Source organism: Dacryopinax primogenitus (assembly GCF_000292625.1).
Source record: "Dacryopinax primogenitus strain DJM-731 SS1 chromosome Unknown DACRYscaffold_4, whole genome shotgun sequence".
In the NCBI taxonomy this organism is placed as follows: domain Eukaryota; kingdom Fungi; phylum Basidiomycota; class Dacrymycetes; order Dacrymycetales; family Dacrymycetaceae; genus Dacryopinax; species Dacryopinax primogenitus.
In genome coordinates this window covers 1,580,845-1,600,742 of record NW_024467201.1, presented here as the reverse complement: position 1 = coordinate 1,600,742, position 19,898 = coordinate 1,580,845, and the positions used below count along the sequence as shown (strand labels likewise).

At 54.5% G+C, this 19,898-nt stretch overlaps 5 protein-coding genes across 5 annotated transcripts; 4 read left to right on the top strand and 1 right to left on the bottom strand.

The window, feature by feature from the left end:
- Window positions 1–302: 302 nt before the first annotated feature.
- On the bottom strand, window positions 303–2,108 carry DACRYDRAFT_77001 (tubulin nucleotide-binding domain-like protein). Its single transcript, XM_040776242.1, has 3 exons — window positions 1,937–2,108; window positions 1,665–1,881; window positions 303–1,608 (listed from the first exon to the last, which is right to left on the bottom strand). The coding sequence occupies exons 1-3, from the start codon at window positions 2,027–2,029 to the stop codon at window positions 566–568; spliced, it is 1,353 nt and encodes a 450-aa protein (XP_040631407.1). The 5' UTR covers window positions 2,030–2,108; the 3' UTR covers window positions 303–565.
- A 791-nt stretch (window positions 2,109–2,899) lies between these two features.
- On the top strand, window positions 2,900–4,853 carry DACRYDRAFT_21024 (uncharacterized protein). Its single transcript, XM_040772192.1, has 12 exons — window positions 2,900–3,029; window positions 3,080–3,121; window positions 3,169–3,265; window positions 3,312–3,348; window positions 3,444–3,508; window positions 3,561–3,692; window positions 3,748–3,796; window positions 3,845–3,878; window positions 3,933–4,062; window positions 4,116–4,156; window positions 4,210–4,235; window positions 4,288–4,853. Exons 1-12 carry the CDS (start codon window positions 2,952–2,954, stop codon window positions 4,598–4,600), a joined length of 1,044 nt encoding a protein of 347 aa, XP_040631406.1. The 5' UTR covers window positions 2,900–2,951; the 3' UTR covers window positions 4,601–4,853.
- A 3,041-nt stretch (window positions 4,854–7,894) lies between these two features.
- DACRYDRAFT_48590 (MFS general substrate transporter) lies at window positions 7,895–9,204 on the top strand (the record flags this gene model as incomplete). Its single annotated transcript, XM_040774852.1, has 2 exons — window positions 7,895–8,174; window positions 8,225–9,204. The coding sequence occupies 2 exons, from the start codon at window positions 7,895–7,897 to the stop codon at window positions 9,202–9,204; spliced, it is 1,260 nt and encodes a 419-aa protein (XP_040631405.1).
- A 1,438-nt stretch (window positions 9,205–10,642) lies between these two features.
- DACRYDRAFT_76995 (uncharacterized protein) lies at window positions 10,643–14,686 on the top strand (the record flags this gene model as incomplete). The annotated part of the gene is made up of 17 exons (XM_040776241.1): window positions 10,643–10,898; window positions 10,950–11,285; window positions 11,336–11,358; window positions 11,405–11,624; window positions 11,674–11,707; window positions 11,760–11,882; window positions 11,929–12,334; window positions 12,391–12,617; window positions 12,668–12,688; window positions 12,735–12,934; window positions 12,984–13,294; window positions 13,343–13,380; window positions 13,428–13,754; window positions 13,804–13,974; window positions 14,022–14,198; window positions 14,249–14,496; window positions 14,547–14,686. The coding sequence occupies exons 2-17, from the start codon at window positions 10,955–10,957 to the stop codon at window positions 14,684–14,686; spliced, it is 2,997 nt and encodes a 998-aa protein (XP_040631404.1). The 5' UTR covers window positions 10,643–10,898; window positions 10,950–10,954.
- Window positions 14,687–16,944: 2,258 nt separating this feature from the next.
- On the top strand, window positions 16,945–19,733 carry DACRYDRAFT_114816 (P-loop containing nucleoside triphosphate hydrolase protein; the record flags this gene model as incomplete). Its single annotated transcript, XM_040769883.1, has 3 exons — window positions 16,945–17,119; window positions 17,303–17,564; window positions 17,617–19,733. 3 exons carry the CDS (start codon window positions 16,945–16,947, stop codon window positions 19,400–19,402), a joined length of 2,223 nt encoding a protein of 740 aa, XP_040631403.1. The 3' UTR covers window positions 19,403–19,733.
- Window positions 19,734–19,898: the final 165 nt, after the last annotated feature.

Sequence of the window (19,898 nt, the reverse complement as noted above, 5' to 3'; positions counted from 1 at the left end):
CCTGATCGAGGACTCAAACTTCTTCCTTTGTGCGCCCAACCGTAAGGCCATTAATGGACATCTCGTATGAACCGGCGGTATCATGTGGGTGTCATCAAACGATACGCGTTGTGCACAGTCCCAACCCCCTGCCCCACGCACGCCTCCTTCGTATATCTTGATATCGCAACGTCGCGCAATCAGGAAGGACGTGGCATACACCCCATGGTGCCCATCCGAAGGCTAGCTCTCTAGAGATACAAGCAAGCAAGTAGCCAGCTTTCTAAATCGGACGAGAAGATATCGGAAATACGGAAAGAAGAGCCTTTCATACGTAGATCTATTTCCTAACCGGGCTAGAAAACTAGTATTACCGTATTTCTCCCGCCTGGCGGCATCATACAAGGCTACTAATCCAGGACGTGGGTGTATCGGCAGGAATAAGCGGATAAAGGCGAGAGACGAGAAATTACAGCAGAACATTCTGAAAGGAGCTTCTTTCGCAAGGGCAAGGAATAGGAGAGACCAGGAGCGCGACCAGTACCAATGTCCCAATGAAACGTGAACAGTTTGGCTTTGGCACCGATCAGTACTCGGCTTCCTCTTCGCCGGCCTCCTCGGTATCGCGTGCGACCTCCTCGTAGTCCTTCTCGAGCGCTGCGAGATCTTCACGGGCCTCGGCGAACTCTCCCTCCTCCATACCCTCACCGACATACCAGTGAACGAAGGCACGCTTGGAGTACAGCAGGTCGAACTTGTGGTCGAGGCTGCTCCAAGCCGCCGAGATCGCCGTTGTGTTGCTGAGCATGGTAAGTGCGCGAGGCACCCTGGCGAGGTCACCGTCGGGGACAACAATGGGCGGCTCATCGCAAATACCAAGCTTGAAGGCCGTGGGGCACCAGTCGACGAACTGCACCGTGCGCTTTGTCTTGATCGTGCTGATGGCATTGGTAACATCCTTAGGAGTCACATCACCGCGGTACAGCAGGCAGCAGGCCATGAACTTGCCGTCCTTGGGGTCGCACTTAACCATCTGGTTCTGGGGCTCGAAGCAGGCGAACGTGAGCTCGCTCACGCTATTGCGTTCGTGACCAGCCTTGTCAGCGCTAATAAGAGGCGCGTAGGACGCGAGCGGGAAGTGGATACGAGGGAAGGGGACGAGGTTGGTCTGGAATTCGTTCAAATCAACGTTGAGCGAGCCGCTGAATCGGAGCGAGGCCGTAACGGAAGAAACAACCTGGGCGATCAGCCTGTTGAGGTTGGTGTAACCCGGGGCAGGGATGGACAAGCTGCGACGGCAGATGTCATAAAGTGCCTGGTTGTCGACCATGAACGAGCAATCGGAGTGCTCGAGGGTGCTGTGGGTGGTGAGAACAGAGTTATACGGCTCGACGACAGCGGTGGCCAAGGATGGCGACGGGTAGACGGAGAACTCGAGCTTGGACTTCTTGCCGTAGTCCGTGGCGAGGCGCTCCAGGAGAAGGGCACCAAGACCAGAGCCGGTACCACCGCCGAACGAATGGAAGACAAAGAAGCCCTGGAGACCAACGCATGCCTCAGTCAGGCGACGCGTCCGGTCCAAGACCAAGTCGATAATCTCCTTGCCGATTGTGTAGTGGCCACGAGCGTCTACAGAATTGGATTAGTCAGGTTCAAGACGCGTGAATTGGCGCAGGAAGGCATACAGTTGTTCGCGGCGTCCTCCTTGCCAGTAACCATGTTCTCGGGATGGAACAATGCGCGGTACTTGCCGTTGCGCACCTCGTCGACGACACCGGGTTCGGTGTCGACAAACAGCGAACGGGGGACATACTTCCCGTGACTCGTCTCGCTGAAAAAGGTCGAGAAACCCTCCATGGTGTCCGGCTTGCGGTTCGGGTCTGACTTGAGGCGGCCATCGGGCTTTGAAAGGGAGAAGGATGAATATATGCGCGTCATTGATGTGAAAAAAGCGTACGGTTAGTCCGTGCTCCTCGGTGTACAGCTCCCAGCACGCGTTTCCGATTTGAACACCAGCCTGACCGACGTGGATAGAGATGACCTCCCTCATGATGGTTTACTCGATATATAAATGATGCGAGGGTGACGTGTGGTAGATGGACGGACGACGAGGACGACGAAAGGGACACCGTCGAGCGTAGATGGAAAGGATAGAAGGGTTCCCCCCCAGAGAGTCGCGTGAAGACAACGCGGCGCGTCGGACGGAACACGAGGCGGGAGCTTTGGAAGCCCAACGGATGGAGTTTACCTTTGATCCCGTTTTCGTCTGTTTTGACATCACAAACAATTATCTCTTCGAGCTGCTTTGTGCCCAACGCTCGGACTGGAGCATATATACGCTGCTGCAAAGTACCGGTCAATCAAGTTTTTCTATTTTCTTATTCCATTTCTCCAGAGTTATCGATAAATCTTCCCGACCGCCGATTTTCTTACTGGTTCTTGTCCACGGCCCTGTGAGCCGAACAACAAATGGACGTCTGGCCAACGAAGCACATGCGTTCTGGATCGTCCTTTGCTCCTGTCTTCTGGATCGTCATGACTGTTCGTGGGATATTCATCAAGAAGGCGCATCGGAAGACAATATTTTTACGTCCCAACAACATACATAACAATGTCTGACCTAGGCATGGAATGGTCATGCCTCCGGTCTTGGAATTGTGTCGCAAGTCGGCGCCCCACTCTCTCCGCCCTGACCGTAGAATGTCTGCTTGATCCACCGTCGGCCACATGTGCTACGCGCCAAAGCTGGTATTTCTCTCAGTTGTTCGCGCGTTTCGCTCTCCGCCGAGGGCGACTCCGAGGTCATAGCGCATGCTCAGAATGCTACAGCGCTGGCTGATACCCCACCCTAAAATTTTGGCTCATATACGAGCGAGTTGGCATGCGAATTGTGATCGGATCTGTGCCTCTGCCCCCATTTCCGATCTCTCCACACTCCTTTGCTATCGTCTTGCTGTTCCCCTTGGCGCGACATGTCGGTGGCCCTGGTGCTAGATGCGACTGACGTAGCCAATGCCTTCGCTACAAGTTACATTGAGGCTGCCGCTATGGTCTGTAAGATACCTCCTGCACGTTATCATCACACTGATATTGCTGGTAGACAGCACTCATATACGATCACTTGCTCACTCTCGCCGAAGAGGAAAGTTCTTCCTGGTCTCCTCCAGCAGGGCATTGACTCCGCGATAGATCGAGCTCATATGGAAATCGTCATTCTCTCTTGTCAAAATATTGTTTCTCATCAATCGGTACTCAGTGCTGGGAGTGATGCTCGTACAGACCTGGTGTGCGTCCAGTGCATAAACTCAAGACGCTGATTGAGCGAAATGCAGCTATGGCGGGCTATGCGACTGGGTTAAATGATCACGTGCGTGCATACAGCTGACACTTGACCAGAACTGATAGTCAATCAGATGTCAGTTTTAGCCCGTGTTGACGGGAGCACATACTCATCCCCCCAGCAGCTGTCGTAACCTTTTCTTTGCAGTCTCAACCTGGCAACTCATTGCTGGGGGTGGAATATCGCCTTGTATGAGTTTCCCACACCAGTCTGTGCCACTGCTCATCTAAACCGGGTTCAGTCCTCCTGTTCCTCCGTGTCTGGTCCATCTACGGCCGAACACGGACGGTACAAGTTGTCGTAGGCGGGCTGTGCGCCGCCAACTTCATAGCGATCCTCATCAGTGCGACCCTCAACATCTGGATCCTGTTAGGTATCCTGTGACCTGATACCTGATACTCGGAAGACATGCTCATAGTGCTTAATAGGGAATATATACTATGCTCCGCAGATTAACCGGTGTGTCTGTACTCAACGGTATGGTGCCAGTCTTTCATCCTAAAGCAGCTGCTCACAGTGATACAGCCCAGAATATGTGTGGGTTATCTGGGTCACCCCGGTCTGTGTCTGTGTCTTGGCAACCCCATTCTACAATTTATGTTTGGGGTGATAGTTGATATACGAGACCGTTATATTTGGTATGATCGCATACAAGACTTGGACACATATGCGGGAAGACATCCAGACGCCCATTATCACCGCGCTGTGGCAAGATGGTATACTGTATTTCACCGTCCTCGTCGGTAAGCGGGATTGTTTCACCCAGTTGAAGAAGTTGTTAAGGCGCTTGATACAGCTGTGCGTTTGTATACTATTCTTGCATGGATTGTTGCGCCGGTTCGTTGTTCTCACGGTAACTGAGCGTATATTATACTAACCGAATATTGCAGCCCTCTCTGTTCTTTATGGGAATATAGTGCTGGATTCCCGCTTGATTCCAACATATCAATGACTGACTCGCGTCGCAGCCTCATGCTCGCCACCATAACAACCATGGCGTCGCGAACGATCCTCCACCTGCGCGCCGCCGCGCGCCAGCGGGACAGCGGATACATCACTCCTTCCTGGGTGGCAGAAGAGTCGGGCCTCCCGCCTATGTCCGAGTGGCTTGGCCTCCGAGTGATCACTTGGACGGACGGCATCAACGTGGTCGACGGCGACGCCGTTGCACGCGGGGCAATGAGCATCCAGGCTGGCAACCTGGTGCATTCGCGGTCGACGAGCACGCTGCGCAGAGACGTCGTCAGCGTGAGAAGGGAGACCGAAGTCGTGAGGGACTGAGCTCGACGTGCACCGCACCCATCGGGCAAGGACGGGAGATGCGCGCCACGCATTCATCGGCGGGCGTGGGGGGCACCCGGCGGCGACAGTCAATTATGATCCTACCTTCTCGGAACTGAATTTGGCGTTGCGGGGTACTGATGGCTGTACAAGGAAAGTGAAGAAGCTTAACCAATTCATTCTTGCATTCATTGAGAGTTGCTATGCCTCGCATAACTTCGATAAAACTATCTGAATACACAACGATCCAAACTAATTTCGCAAGCGTTAGATGCTCTCAGATAAGCTGGATGCTGCTATACGCGGCGGAGAAGAGCCGCGGTAGTACGTTCGATAGACCCGGAAGAGCGCTCCGAATTCGTGGGATGCATCTGATAACTGGCCAGCTCCACGGGGTCGGGAAGGTACAAGCAGGCACGATGCGGTGCATTCGGTCCAGCCGGGGCGGTAAGGGCCGAATGCAGCTCCACGTTAACCCATCCGTGTATCCGGGCCCCCGACTAGAATCTTTGGAAGGCAGGCGCAACATGCGGTTTCCTCATGGCCTCACCCGCACCTGAACGTGTACTTCCCAAAAGAGGAAGTTGTGAAAAGAGGTTTTGGAGAGCGCAGAGCTTCCCGAGACAATGAAACTCTCCGCTGAGTAGACAGGTGATGACTAGTCCTGCTATGATTGGTGAGCCTAACGCCCTGCAGGGCTAATGACTTTCCTCTTGTGGACAGGGTCGCTCCACACAAGGCAGCTTATCCCTCAGACTGACCAAGGCGCTTTTCGTGGAGCCAGGAGCGGGCAGTTCGGCAACCCGGCAAACCCGACAAGTCAAAACCGACTGAGCGGAGGAAGGGTCGATTTCGTGCGTGAGATTGTGCGTCGACGCCTGGGCGTGCAGGCACAGGTCATTGTTGTGGAGCCAGCGCACATTATCGGCAAAGGTTGTACTGTAATTACTTTGATCGGCTGCCTGCAGCGTACGATGAGCTCGTAAGCGGCCGAGAGCCGGAGAGGGAAAAATCGAGGGTATGAGGCGCCTAGATGTATGTTGTGCCGTTATTGCCTTTTGTAATCTTTTCTCACAGCAAACCGATTTTCATTTAGCAGAGCTGGACGACTGGCTATGCCTGAATGGATCGTGAAACTGGTGGGATGCAAACGGGGGCTAATACGTCAGCTAGGGTTTCTTGCCTGCGGCAGCCGGAAATATCAGCAGGATAAGCGTCATTTGCGTTCCTTGGCACTCATTCGCTGTCCATGGGATTGTATTTCTGGCAGGTGGCCGAGGGACCCTGCAGGGCGAATGAACTACATCACGCAATGGCAGTTTCCTGGAGGTTGATAGCGGAGAAGGGATTTCCGATCGGACTGTCTGGAGAGATTAACGCCTCGCCTTTTTGCCAGGAACAATTCGAAGCAGGGTCGGAAAAGTAAGCAGGGGAAAAAACACGTTGGTGTGCCTGACCCTTGACCGGTAATGACAAAGTGAATTAAAGACAAGGGCTTGCAGATTTGACTAAGACGGTCAGGACAGGTATGATGACATCGAGCAAGAAGCGAAAACAAACGGAGGAAGGGAACGGGTTGAGGAAAGAATTGGAACGGGAGCGCTGGATGATAATTTCCTGATTTGGGAGTTAGGAAGGGTCCAGCAAGGGAAAGAGAAGCGCGGAAGCGAAACTGTACCGATGGTTCGGAGACGATTCTGGGCTAAGGGGCGACCGGAAGCAGTTGAAAGGGTCTCCATGGCTCTTGATCTTCCCGGGGCGGGACCACATGGAATAAATACTCCGCTTCTCGTCGAAGCTGAACAATAGAAATATTTTTAAGGTCTAGGGATCATTTCATGTGCAGTTCCATGTGGGAGATCTGGGTGGTAGGAAAAGGCACCGAATGGAAGAAAAGAAGATGGGGTACCTGCACCTGACCACGTAACAACTCACTCCCGCCGCCGTCGTCCCTTGATATGGCAACTGGTTTACCGTTGGCTTACTTGCGTAGAAAATACGATTGCATGCTCTGTCATGCGGGCGCCAGACTGAGTTGGAGGTGGTTGATGGAAACGCGTTCCGCAGGGCCCACCGGTCCGCAGTGGAAACAGCAAAACACGGGGATTGCGGGGACGGTGTGGCCAAGACGTCACGATTTACCACTTGAGATTGGGGATAGTGGGGAGGTTGTCTCAACCCGATCCGGAGTAGGCGTATTTCGGTGCGGGGTTGAGGAGGTATTGCACTTTAGATTGTTGATTATTGATGGAGGGATTGAAGGGGAATCGATGGGTAAGACGATTCAAGCGGAAGCATGTCGGCGTTCGAGGTCATCTGATTGGCCCGCCGGCCCGAATGGGACAATAACGGACCGGCGCACGGTGACATTTCTACGTCTCCCTCTCGACCGTCTCATATCTTTCCTTGTACCGCGTGGGGCCCCGTTGGTCGCTTCTCCTATTCAGTTTCTCACTCTTCGGTTGGTTGCGGTCCGCCCGCAGCGTCCTGTTGGTCCATCTCCGGCGGTATCACACTTGGCACCATCTCGGCTGGACTAACTGTCGTGCCTGGCATTCTGCACAGCTTAATGAATAGGCTTGCAAGCCCTAGTATGTCGCCGTTCGGCACGAATTGACCGGCACGGGTCGAGGAAAGGGGAGGGAAATTCACGATCATTCGTTTCCATCTGGTTCCTCGACTTGGTTGGATGTATCTGCGTGCTTGCTGGCTTCTCATTTCTCTCTCAATCGGGCTGGTCCAATGATATCCGACTTTGTCTTTCTTGGGGGGGTCACGGCCGCCATTTCCCAGGAATAGAAACCTCCGTCGCACGGTACCGGTCCGTTTGACTTCTGGCCTTCTGTTCCCCTCCTCCCCCTGCTCCAAACACTATATAGTGTGCACCCTTTGCTCACTCCCCTGCTCTCTCAAGCCCCAGCCGGCCACACGATCCGGTCCTCTCACCACCCCCTCAACCCGTAACGACGACTTTTGACACGTCTTCGTCCCTAAACCCCCTTTGGATCCGTTGTTTGTTACCGACACGACCCATTCCCATACAACAAGCCTATTACAACAATGGCTACTGTAGAGAAGTCTTCCATCCCCGACATCGACGAGAAGGGCTCCGACGTCGTCCTCGAAGAGACAGGCGACAAGGCCGCTGGCTACCACGCTCCAGGCACAATCGTCATTGATGAAGTCGCCGAGCGCGCCCTCGTTCGCAAGTGGGACAAGATTCTTCTCCCTTTGCTCATGATTATCTACCTGCTCGGCTACCTCGACCGCACGAACTTGGGTAACGCTCGTCTCATGGGCCTTACTCAGGACAACCTCGGCGGCGATCCCACCGGTCAGCTCTACGCCTGGATCAATTCGGCCTTTTACTTTGCATACATCATTTTCCAGTATCCAGGCACGATCCTCGGCAAATACTTCCCCCAGAATTACTGGCTCGGTATTGCCGCAACCGGCTGGGGTGTGTGCTGCACACTCCAGGCCACGTCTTTCAACTTTGCTGGTCTCTTTGTTGCACGTTTCGGTGTTGGTGTGTTCGAGTCGATGTTCTCGCCGAACATGTCCCTCTACTTCAGTGCGTCATAGTCCTCTATCTGGATTACGTTTATTGATAAATTCTCGCAGCGTTCTTCTACACTCGTAAAGAGATTGGCAAGCGCCTTGGAATTTGGTTCGCTTGCGCCTCCATCGCTGGTGCTTTCGGTGGTTTGATCGCCTTCGGTGTCCAGCACATCGTCTCCTCGGTCCAGCTCTGGAAGCTGCTCTTCATCATCGAGGGTATCCCCGCCATCTGCTTCGGTATCGCCTCCATCTGGATCCTCCCCGACCGCCCGGAGACCACCAAGTACCTTACTGAGGAGGAGCGTGTCCTGGCCATCACCCGCATGAGCCGTGGTGGCAAGAAGGAAGAGGAGGGCACCCTAAACAAGGCCCACGTCAAGGCCGCCTTCAAGGACTGGAAGATCTACGTCTACGGCTTCGTGTATTTCGGCGTCAACACCGCTGCTGCGGCCCTCGGTGCTTTCCTGCCCACCGTCATTGCTCAGCTCGGCTTTACCGCTGCCCAGGCCCAGCTCCTCACCGTCCCGCCCTATGCTGTTGGTGCCGTCCTCCTCATCATCACTAACTTTGTCTCCGACCACTACCAGTCCCGCGGTATCCCCATGGTGTTCGCCTCCCTCTGGGGTGCCATCGGCTACCTCCTGCTGATCGTCTCCACCTCCGTCGGTGTCCGCTACTTTGCCACTTTCCTCATCACCTCATCCACCTACACCGTCATCGGCCTCGCCATTGCATGGTTCCCGTACAACATGGGCTCAGAATCTAAGAGGGCCGCCGGTATTCCGATCTTCCAGTCCATTGGCCAGTGCGGCTCCATCTGCGGTTCCAACATCTTCCCCACCGCAGACGCTCCTCGCTACTTCAAGGGCTTCGGTCTCTCTTGCGGCTTCTCATTTGCCACTTGCCTGGTTGCGGCTGGCATGACCGCATACTTCCGGTACGAGAACGCACGCAGGGACCGCCTCCACGGCGAGGTTGACCGCAACGCCCCCGTCGACACCTCCGATGCCGACCTTTCCCCTGGCTTCCGCTACACGGTTTGAGCGGAGTCGTGCTGGTCCTCGGTCTCAGGATGTGGTCGGTCGCCGTAGCCGCGGTTGGCGTTGGTGTCGCTCTTCCTATCACTTTATCCCCATGGCTGCTCAATGCAGTTTGCACCCCCTACACCTCTCCTAATGATCTCTCAGCGCACAACGGCCATAGGGAATTACGGGCTCGGTTCGGCGTCTGGCTACAAAATGATCACTAATACTTGTACGATAATCTATGATCCTGGGCTCGTTTTAGTCTGCAGTTTAGTGCATATAAAATGATGGATTTGGTTTGACAATAATTTGCGCGACGTCCATGATACCCAGTTGGAGTGGCCTCGAAAGTGGCCAGAGGGTCCAACCTTTGGATGAAGGTGGCACGCGGTCGTCCATGTCTAGAACAGCGCTACCGAGTGGTGAGACGACGTTTGAGAACGTTTCAAGGATAACGCTGCATTCGGTCGGATACTGCAGTGCACCCCGGCAACACAGCAGATAACGTACGTGAATGTCGTGTTCTGGAAGCAGAAGCGGCGGCGACTGCGTGCGAGGACCGAGCGAGGAATATTCTTGGGCTCTTCAGTATTTGGACGCACATGCTTGGCTGACAAACGCAGCAAAGGGATTCAACGGCGGTTATCGTTGACCCAATATTTTCACCAAACACGATCGACCGTTCTCGTTAACGTACGTGCTCCATGTTCCTCTTCCCTTCGAATTCCGCACGCGCATGCGTACGTTTCCTGAATCGGATAAATATGTACCGGTACACGCTGTCCCATCGTCCCTTACCCGATCTGGGCTGTCTCATATACCCGCGTACAGGGTCATGGGTGTGAGATTAGAGTAGACAAGGAATATTTGCTGACAGCGGCGCCCTTACTCCCTGTGATCGAGGTGGACTGCGTTCTGTATAGAAGTGACGTTCTCATGCTACGTGGATGAGGTTATCATATCAGGGTAAGGTGGAGCTGACCCTAAAGGAGTGGAGGAGCACGGACCATCCTCGTCGTCCCTCACGCTGGGCAGGGACTAGACGATCACGCTCACAAGCTAGGGAATGAAATGCCTCCGTATCACGCGACAGTCACGTTCCAGTGTGACGCGTTTTTGGCGCGCAGTGGCGGATGCACTGAGGAGTGATGAATGGTTAGGAGTACTCATCTTTGCTGAGCGAGACTTAGATCGTTCCACTGCATAGACTTGGACAACTTCTGCTTCGTCGTTCAAGTACCTGGACAGTGTCCTCGACGTTCTTGATATTATCGACTATAAAAGTGGAAGACGCTGAATGGCCGAGAGCTCTGGTGCTCAATCCGGCACCATTACATCATCCGGAGCAACTGCTTACACCGGACAAGCACACACCAGGAGTGGCAGCTACTCGCACGGCGTCCTCTCCCAATCGGACAATCTTGCGCACCTCCTCCCATCCTCCGTCCCCCGCACACTCCGCCGCACTCGCACGCTCAACGTCTTTCAGTCATTGCGGGAGAATAGGAGGAGGAGTGCGCCCCCTGTTCAGGAATGGACGATCTTTGGCGAGCTGTTGAGGGAGAGCGAGGGGCCACAGAGGGTGGTCACTAGTGCACCGGGTAGTGTGCTGCTTGATGCGAGCCTGAGGAGTAGGGAGAGAAGCAGATCGGTGCGATTGAGCACCGTCTTCCTGAGTGGCTCAAGGCCGACATCACCCCTGTCTTCTCCAGGTAAGTGATCGTGCATCTCTCACTGGGGAATATACGCTAATTGAATGACAGACTCGATGTCGACCGTCCATACGCCACTAGTCACTCCCTTCACTCGCCTAAGCAATCAATTCCCAGAGGGTTCAGCCCCGTACTTTCCAATAGTGAACGGCGATGCCCAACCCAAACCCACCAAAAGGTTCCAGCTCCCCACACTCAAATACCTGTACAATATCATTACCCTCAATTTCCTCAGTCGACCGACGAAAGATATCCTCAAATGCGTACTGGCGTACTTTATAGGCTCGCTGTTTACTTTTGTACCGGAACTGTCTGCATTTATCTCGGGCCTGAAAACGGAGGATAGTGCACTGGGAGCATCTGCGTCGGCGCATATGGTTGCCACCAGTGAGTGGGCTTGATGCTAGATTGTACCGTAATGGGCTAATCATCTGCAGTCGCCGTCTATTACAACCCAGCCGTAAGTGAGCACAACACCAGTGTTTGCTGTCTCTAACACGAAGTAGAAAACCGTCGGAGCAATGATGGAAGCAGACATCTTCTGCATCACCGCATCCCTATTCACGGCCGTCTGTTCTCTCCTCGCCATGGGCAACTTCTGGGTATTTGAAGTCCTCCCTGGCTGGGAATGGCTAGCCGATGTATTCATATTGCTCTGGATTGGGAGTGTCATGTCTGTGGTTGCGTTTGCGAAACTGTGGATGAACAAGGCGTCTTTCAACCCAGGTAGGTGTCGCCGTTCTGCCCTGTTGGACCTTGACTGAAATATGCGCAGCTTGTTCGATGGCGGTGGTCACTTTATCCATTGTGTGAGTCGCTGATCTACATTGAAGTCGTCTTCATGCTTAATTTGAACGACAGTGTCATAAGGGAAGGTGGACTCGAGACGCTTCTTCGAGTTCTATTCATAATATTCATCGGCACGCTCATCTCCAACGTCGTCTGTTTCCTTCTCTGGCCCGAGAGCGCCGTGACTCGCTTACAGTACGCTTCTTCTGCTTCCTACACCACTCGGACTGACACACCGTAGAAACAACATGTCAAAATCCCTCGTCTCTCTTTCGACCCTTCTGCGCGTTATCGGCGAATCCTTCCTAGCCGGCAACGACCAACTCCCCGACGACCAGGACCTGGCCGAAGCAGTCTCCGGCTACCAAGCCGTTTTCACAAAACTCAAAGCAGGCCTAGGCGAGGCCAAATCCGAGTGGGCCGATCCCAGGCTCCTCCAGGAAGGGGACTACGAAGCTGCTATTGAGGGCTTCACTCGGCTTGCGCAGCATATGACAGGCTTGAGAGATGGTGCCAAGATACGGAACGAGCTTCGTGCAAGGAAGATCGGGGAGGACGGGAAGCTGGAACATGTGGAGGATAATGCTGGGTTGGCGGTGTTTGATGCTGTTCAGCGGGAGTTGTCGTTGCCTATGAATGCGCTTATCGTATGTTTTGCTTCTTTTTGACTGACTGGCGGTTGGATACTCACTGGTGACAATAGGAAGCCTGCTGCGTCTCACTTCGCAGCACCAGCGAAGTCTTCGAACGAGACGCAGGCGGGGTCATATTAGACTTCACCCAGATGGCAGAAGACATCGAGGACGGGTTGGACACGTTCGTGAACCTGTCGAACCAGACTGTCCTGAATTTGTATCGGGGGACAGACTTGAGTGCTACGCAGGCGATTGAGAGTCGTGCAAGGAACGAGGCGGTTTTTAATGTTTACTTGTACGTGACCCGTCTCTATTGCCGTTGCGCACTCTGAATGGCATACGCAGCTTCATCTTTACTCTGCAGGAGTAAGCCTTTCTTCAACGTTCAGGTGCCTTTCTGACATATCGCCAGATTCGCAAAAGAGACCAACCTATTACTCGAAGCTATGAACAGGATCTGGAATACCGAACGGCGCCTGAATCAAGAGACTATCCTCGGCAGTCGTACGCTTGGCAGGATGGTGCATATTCTTGGCTCTTGTTCGTTTTTTTCGAGCGAAACGTCAAGCGAGGAGAAGATTGCAGTTTCGAAGAAGCTGCGTAAGAGGATGTGTACGTCCTCCCACGTAACCTTGTAGTGTAAAGACTGAATTTGGGGTAGCGATACTCTTGTCCAAGGATCTCCAGCCACAGAAGGACATGTTCCCCTCCCTGCATGCGCATACCACCAACACTGCGCAAACACCTGCTCGAGAGACACTTCCCTGGTACTGGAGGCTGAAGCAGACCTTATGGGCATGGGGCGATCGTATGAAGCAGCCAGACGTGAAATACGCACTCAAGACCGGTATGGCGGCTATGTTACTCGCTTCCCCTGCCTTTTTCGAATCGACCCGCCAGGGCTTCTTGGATTATAAGGGAGAGTGGGCGCTTATTTCGTTCTTTGTTGTTATGGGTCCGACGATCGGCGCGGTGAGTGCCAGAGACGTGAGATCGTGCAGGATGCTGATGCCTGGGTAGACGAATGCCCTCGGTCTCCAGCGAATCCTTGGAACACTGTGAGTGTTTGTCGATTGTGTGTGACTCCCCGCTGATGTTTATCCAGCTTGGGGGCGTTCGTCGCGGGTCTTACGTATGCCCTATTCCCCAACGAACCGATCCTTCTCGCCATCCTAGGCGCGCTGTATGCCGTCCCCTGTTTCTGGCTCGTCGTCAAGCGACCCAAGCACGCCACGTCAGCACGATTCATCCTCCTTACGTACAACCTCACCTGCCTATACGCTTACAATTCGCGAACCCGGGATATCGGAGTGGAAGATATCGCCATCAAGCGATCTCTTTCCGTTATCATGGGTGTCGTGTGGGCGTTTGTGGTCAGTCGGTGGTGGTGGCCGTTAGAGGCACGCCGGCAGTTGGGGATCTCTCTGAGCGAGTTCGTAGTCCCTGCTTTGTTCCCACCTCAAAATACTCACGAATTCCAGCTTCTGTCAAGAGATCGGTTGGTTGTACACGCGTCTTGTTCGCACCTACTCGATTCCGCCCCGTCTGCTGTTTCCGCAACAGAGTGTCACACAACCTACTTCAATTGATCAGGCACCGCTGATGAACGATGCGACATACGTACAGAGTATCGAGCCTGCGTTCAACAATCTGTACGTGTTAGTATAGTGCCTGTGGTCTGACGTGTTGATCCGCTTAGGGAATTGCACCTTCAAATGAAGTTGATCGAGCTTCAACAACTTCTATCGCATACCGCGAACGAGCCGCGTCTGAAAGGGCCATTTCCCGTCAAGCTGTACCGACAGATCCTGACCAGCCTGCAAATAATTCTCGACAAGTTGCACAGCATGCGATGCGTTACCATGCGCGAAGAGTGGTAAGGATCACCCTGCTGCAGGACAACGGTTTTACTCATCCTTTTTCCAGGTTTGCCGCCGTGCATCGGGACTTTATCATGCCAGTACAGAGGGAACGGCGGGAAATGGTGGGAAATGTCATTCTGTACTTTGCGACATTATCAGCGGCATTCCGTCTCAAGTCCCCACTTCCACCGTACATGCCGCCAGCGGAACAGTCTCGTCTGCGACTGATCGAGGCACTGCGTTCCATCGACACGAGAAGCAGCTCGAAAGATTCCCGTCATCTCCTCTACTACGCCTACGCGTCTTCCATGCGTGAGTGCGCTTTTCCTCCCGCGTGTGACAATCACTGACTCGCCCAAAAGAGGGAGTCATCCAAGAGCTAGAACGGCTCGGCAGGACTCTGCAAGACGCGTTCGGCGTCATTGGCGATAGCACGGCAGAATTCGAGGTCTTGTTCGACAATTCTCGCTTGGAATCCGCCGTTAATTCTCCGCCAACGTGACGGAACGGAACAGGATCGCTCGGGTCGGGTTTCTTATCAGTTCTTTCCATATGTACTCCTATACATCGCATTGTCAGGGTAATGATGCATTTTTCCGTTTGGGATATCCTATCAGATGCAGGTGCAGATGCTTATGCGGATATCAAATGCACAGATGCACGGATTCGACAAATTCAAAAAGGTTCCCTAAAGTTCTATGACCGCACGACATTCCCGGCCAAGGACAGCCAGGCAGCAAGTCATGGGCAGCAAGGCTCCGACCATCCTCGGACGCAGCGCGGCATTTGTACCTTTTCTCCTCCCTATTCGGGGGGAGGAAGGCACGCCTCTTTCTCCCGCACGGCAGGTGAGTTGCTGCTTGCTGTCGGCTGGCCGACAGGCAATACGCAGCGGGCAGGAGGCAACAGGGTGAGACAGATCTAGAGGAAAAGGAAGGGGAGGAAGAGGAAGACAGCTGCAGGCCTCCCGCGCGAGTACACGGCACGCGTGTCAGCAAGCATAGGCGTGCTCCTCTGCTGGGAACTAGCGAGAGCGGGGAAGAGCCTAATATATCCTACTTCTTACTTCCTTCTCCTACTTCTTGCACTTGCACCTGCACCTGCTCCTGCTGTGGTACCTGCCGTCAGCTGTGCCTGTGATCTTAAGAGTGTTGCAAGGTATAGTGCATGCACTTCAAGAGAGCTGAGCAGCGCTGGGGTGGGTGCTGCCCGCAACGCTCCGGGTATGCACGCTGTCGAATCCAGTCGGGGGAAGTGTCCTACCGAGTGCTACCGAGGGCTAGCGCTAGCGCTGCAACACCCTACGCAGGTGAGAAGCAGGGAATGCGCAGGGGAGGACACGAGGTCAGGCACGACGCAAGGCAGTAAACTGGGAACAGGAAGCTGCTGTTAGGCTGGGGGACGGACGATAGACGCTCGGGTTTGTCCTCTGAGTCGATCGTAGTCGAATCGAAATCGAAGTAGGGAGAGTGACGTCCTCTGTCGTCAGGTGCTGCGCTACGCTAAGACCTCGGGTTTGTGGGATCTAGTCATCTGTTAACGTGACTGTAACACAGGGATGGTAGGAAGCTGGAGCTGGGAACAGAAGCGTATGCATAGGGTAACTATAGATATGGGTATAAGCGCCCGGGATTGGGTTTCGTAAGCTAGCTATGCATGTGGACTGAATGGGACATTCAGTAGTTGGACTGTACTGTGTTGGTCGGTAGGAGCGCTACGTAGCGTAGTGCGTCGCTTCGGCGTGCCAGTGCGTAGTACTGTGCTTGTGCTTGTGCATTTGCATTCGCAATTGTGCTTAGCTGAAAGACTTGAAGCAGTGTAGAAGGAACAGCTCGCCCAGCTCGGGTGTGTATGGGACTCCGCCCTGCTGGTATGTCAGGCTATGCCGCCGTGCCTGGGAGTTGCCCAGACTGTGTGAAGGGGGAAGGGGGAGGTGACTGGGGCTGGACTAGAACTGGTGGAGTAGATGGGAGATGTACGACTCGACTGGACGCTGGTATAGAACATGCTAGATGATGTCGACTCTTGAGTGACCGAACCGAGTCATAAACGTTAACCAACTAGAATAGAATAGAAAAGAAATAGATCTAGAACAGCAACGGAAACGGAAGTAACGTGAGTCGACTAAAGGGCGGGCGTCTGCGGGCGGTTGATAGGAGGAGGGGGCTGTGGGTGAGCTGGTGATGGCATATGGGGAGGATGGGCGTCTTTTGGGGAGAGGGAGTGGGAGTGGGGGATATGCAAGTATATGCGTGAGATGAAAGCGGGGGTGAAAAGAGTGAAACGTGAGTTTAAAGGGAGAATCGGGGGAAGTGATTGGGGACTTGTGATTCTGTTACCGGGAGGGTTAGATGGGGATGTGTGACTGTGTAGGATGAAGTGAGGTGGGCGTCTGTGTGTGACTCTGTATGTGTGAATCAGAGTAAGAATCAGAAGGAATAACGGATTGAACGGAGATAGTGCCGATAAGCGAAAAGAGAGAGGGTTGACCACCCTTCCCTTTCAGCGCGTCATCATCCTTCAGGGCTCTGCGTGTATGCCAGCATATACACTCACTGGCCGCGTAACCCTTTCCCTTATAGTCCTCTCTTCACTTCACTCCCCCTCATCACTCCTCCTCACTCCCCCCTTCAACACCGCCGTCGTGCTCACCTCCCCCCCCATCCCCTGCCCAACATAACACTCCACGCCCGTCGTCGCAGGCTGCACTCCCACTCCGTGCAAGCCCCAGCAACAGCAGCAAACGCTCCTCCATTCTACATGGACATCACAGGATTCGCACGCTCACTCCTCCCCTGGGGTCCGCAGATAAACCAGCAGAATCAGTATGCTGGATTTGGGGCACTCTATGATCCTATAAAGCTTTTTGTCATTGGGGGAACCGTGGAGACGAGCAGGAGACTGGCTAGCTCAGCTTGGAGTCATTTTATTAACTGTATGTCATCTTACTCTTGCTACTCCTATCTCGCTCTAGACTGCTTTGGGGAACACGTTGCGCGCATGCGGGCGCACTTCTGATCCCTTCCCATCTCGGGCCATCCACTTGATCCCCAGAACCCCATATTCGTCACCCGCTTCCTACCCGCTTCTCCCCTACCCTGACTAACCCCCTTCGCAGCCTTCTTCCTCACAGCCCATTTCTCAGAAGAAGACTTTCCCTTCGACTGGCTCATGCACTGGCTAGCCAAACAGCCCTCCTGGCACCGTTCAAGAGAATTCGAAACTACCACTTGTTCCTCTTCTTCCCACGCGCTGTGGAAGACGGCGCAGTTTGATGCCGACGCCGAGCTCTGGGGGGAGAATGGGCAGGAGGACGACCCCACGGGGAAACCGAGTATGAAGGTCGTTTTTCGTCCAACCCTCGATACGACGCATACCATGTGAGTCGCGCGGGCTTGCTCTAGTGCCGAGGGCTCGCTAACGCTCGCCCAGCTTCTTCAAAGGTCACTGGCTACGTGTCCGCCGCTCCCGCACCAGCGGGATAGAGACACTCTCCATCTCCGTCATCGCCCGCAGCAACACGATCCTCAAAGCGCTCGTCCTGCAAGCCAAGCGAGAATACGAGCAAGACTCTGAGCACCGTATCCAGATCTACTTTGCCGATTCGCACGGCTCCTTCCGCTGGACAGACTCCCGCCACAAGCGTCCGATGAGCTCGATCGTCCTAGAGGAAGAAACAAAGGGCATGCTCCTGAACGACTGCAAGGACTTCCTCCGCCCCGAGAGCGAAAAGTGGTATGCGGACAGAGGGATCCCCTACCGCCGAGGGTACCTGCTCTGGGGCGTCCCAGGGAGCGGGAAAACGAGCAGTATCCACGCTATGGCGGGAGAACTCGACTTGGACATATACGTCATCACCCTCAGCTCGAGCTGGGTGAACGACGCCACTCTGGCAAGCCTGATGGCTCGTGTACCTGCACGGTGTATCCTCCTTCTAGAAGATCTGGACGCTGCGTTCACTCGGTCCACGACGCGTAGCAAGAAGGATACTGGTGTGCCCCGAGAGCAGCAGCAGCAACAACAACAGCAACAGCAGTCCTCCCTGCTCATGGACGCGAATAGCATGCCCTACTCCTCGACGCACATGCACCATCATACGCTCAACAGCCACAGCCAGAGTCTCACAGATACGAACACGCTCTCCCTCTCCGGCCTACTCAACTCGCTAGACGGCGTCGCAGCCTCCGAAGGCCGGCTACTCTTCGCCACGACAAATCATATCACCCGACTCGACCCTGCGCTCTCCAGACCGGGGAGGATGGACGTATGGATCGAGTTTCGCAACGCGACAAAATGGCAGATGGAGAGCCTTTTTATGAACTTTTTCCCTTCGGCGCCGAGGGAGGCTGTGGAGGTGTTGGAGAGGGAGGAAGAGGCGTTGGAGGCGGAGCGGGCGGACCGTTTGGCTGCCACTTCCACTTCGGCGTCCATGTCCGCGTCCGCGTCCGCATCGACGTCCACGTCCACGTCAACGCTCTCTGGCGCACGGGCACAAATCATGTCCGAGCCCGCACTGCGCGTACTTGCGAAAAAATTCGCAGATACGATCCCCGCTGACGAGTTCAGCGTCGCTGCTCTCCAGGGCTACCTCTTGAAGCACAAGACGAGCTGTGTGAAGGCTGTCGAAGAAGCAGGGGCGTGGGTTATCTCTGAGCGCGAACTTAGAGAGAGGCTCAAGCGGGAAAAAGAGGAGAAGGAGAGGGAGGAAGAGAGGTTGAGGTTGAAGGAAGAGGAAGAGGAGAGGAAGAGGGAGGAGAAGGAGGGGTGGAGGCGGAAGAGGGAGGAGAGGTTGAGGTTGGTCAAAGAGCAGGAGGAGATGAGGGCGGAAGAGGAGGAGGAGAGGTTGGAGAGGAAGGAGAGGGAGAGGAGGGAGAAGGAGGGGAAGGAGGGGAGGGAGAAGGAGGGGAAGGAGGGGAAGGACGCTAAGAAGGAAGGTGCTAAGAAGGACAAGGACAAGGAGGAGAAGGAGAAGGAGGCTGCCCCTGCCCCTCCTACCGCCGAGAAAGAGGAAGAAACGCTCGAAGCGAGCATGCTTAGGGACACCCCGGCTTCAGCGGCATCGACTGCCCCGACGACCTCCACCTCCTCGTCGACTTCGACTTCGTCGGTCAACACGGCCACCCCTGGAGGATGGGTACGCATCCCTGCTTCCCAAGTCCAGAATTTCGTAAAGGAGGAGATGGTCGCTGCTGTCCTTAGTCAGGCTAAGGAGGTATGATCCCATTTCCCATTTCCCTTCCCTTCTCCTTCCCCCTTCTTCTTCCCTTCCCCGGCCTGCCCCTTCCTTTTCCCCGGCCTGCGCTATGCGGACATTCACGTGCATTCATTCATCTGTTTCATATCCCCATCCCCTCAATTGTGTCCATATGACTCATCCTCTCATCCCCTCATCTATGCCCAACCCTACTACCTCACCCACCCCTCACCCCGCACGCTCATATCCTCATCCTCATTCCTATCCCCCCTACTACCCGTCATTACTTGATCACCTTGCTAGTCATCCGTTCTCATGTGTATCTTTGGTCTTTCATCTGTAATATTACAATGTCCACGCCGACCCGCGCCGCCCGCCGCCCGCCCTCGTCTAGTTATCCCATTCCTCCTATTCCGCCATGCCAGAATTTCCTGAGGTTCCTAGGTTGTCGACTTCCCTCAACAGCGCCCAGGCAACTTCCTCCCCCACCCTCGAGTCCCCCTCATAAGCCGGATGAGAC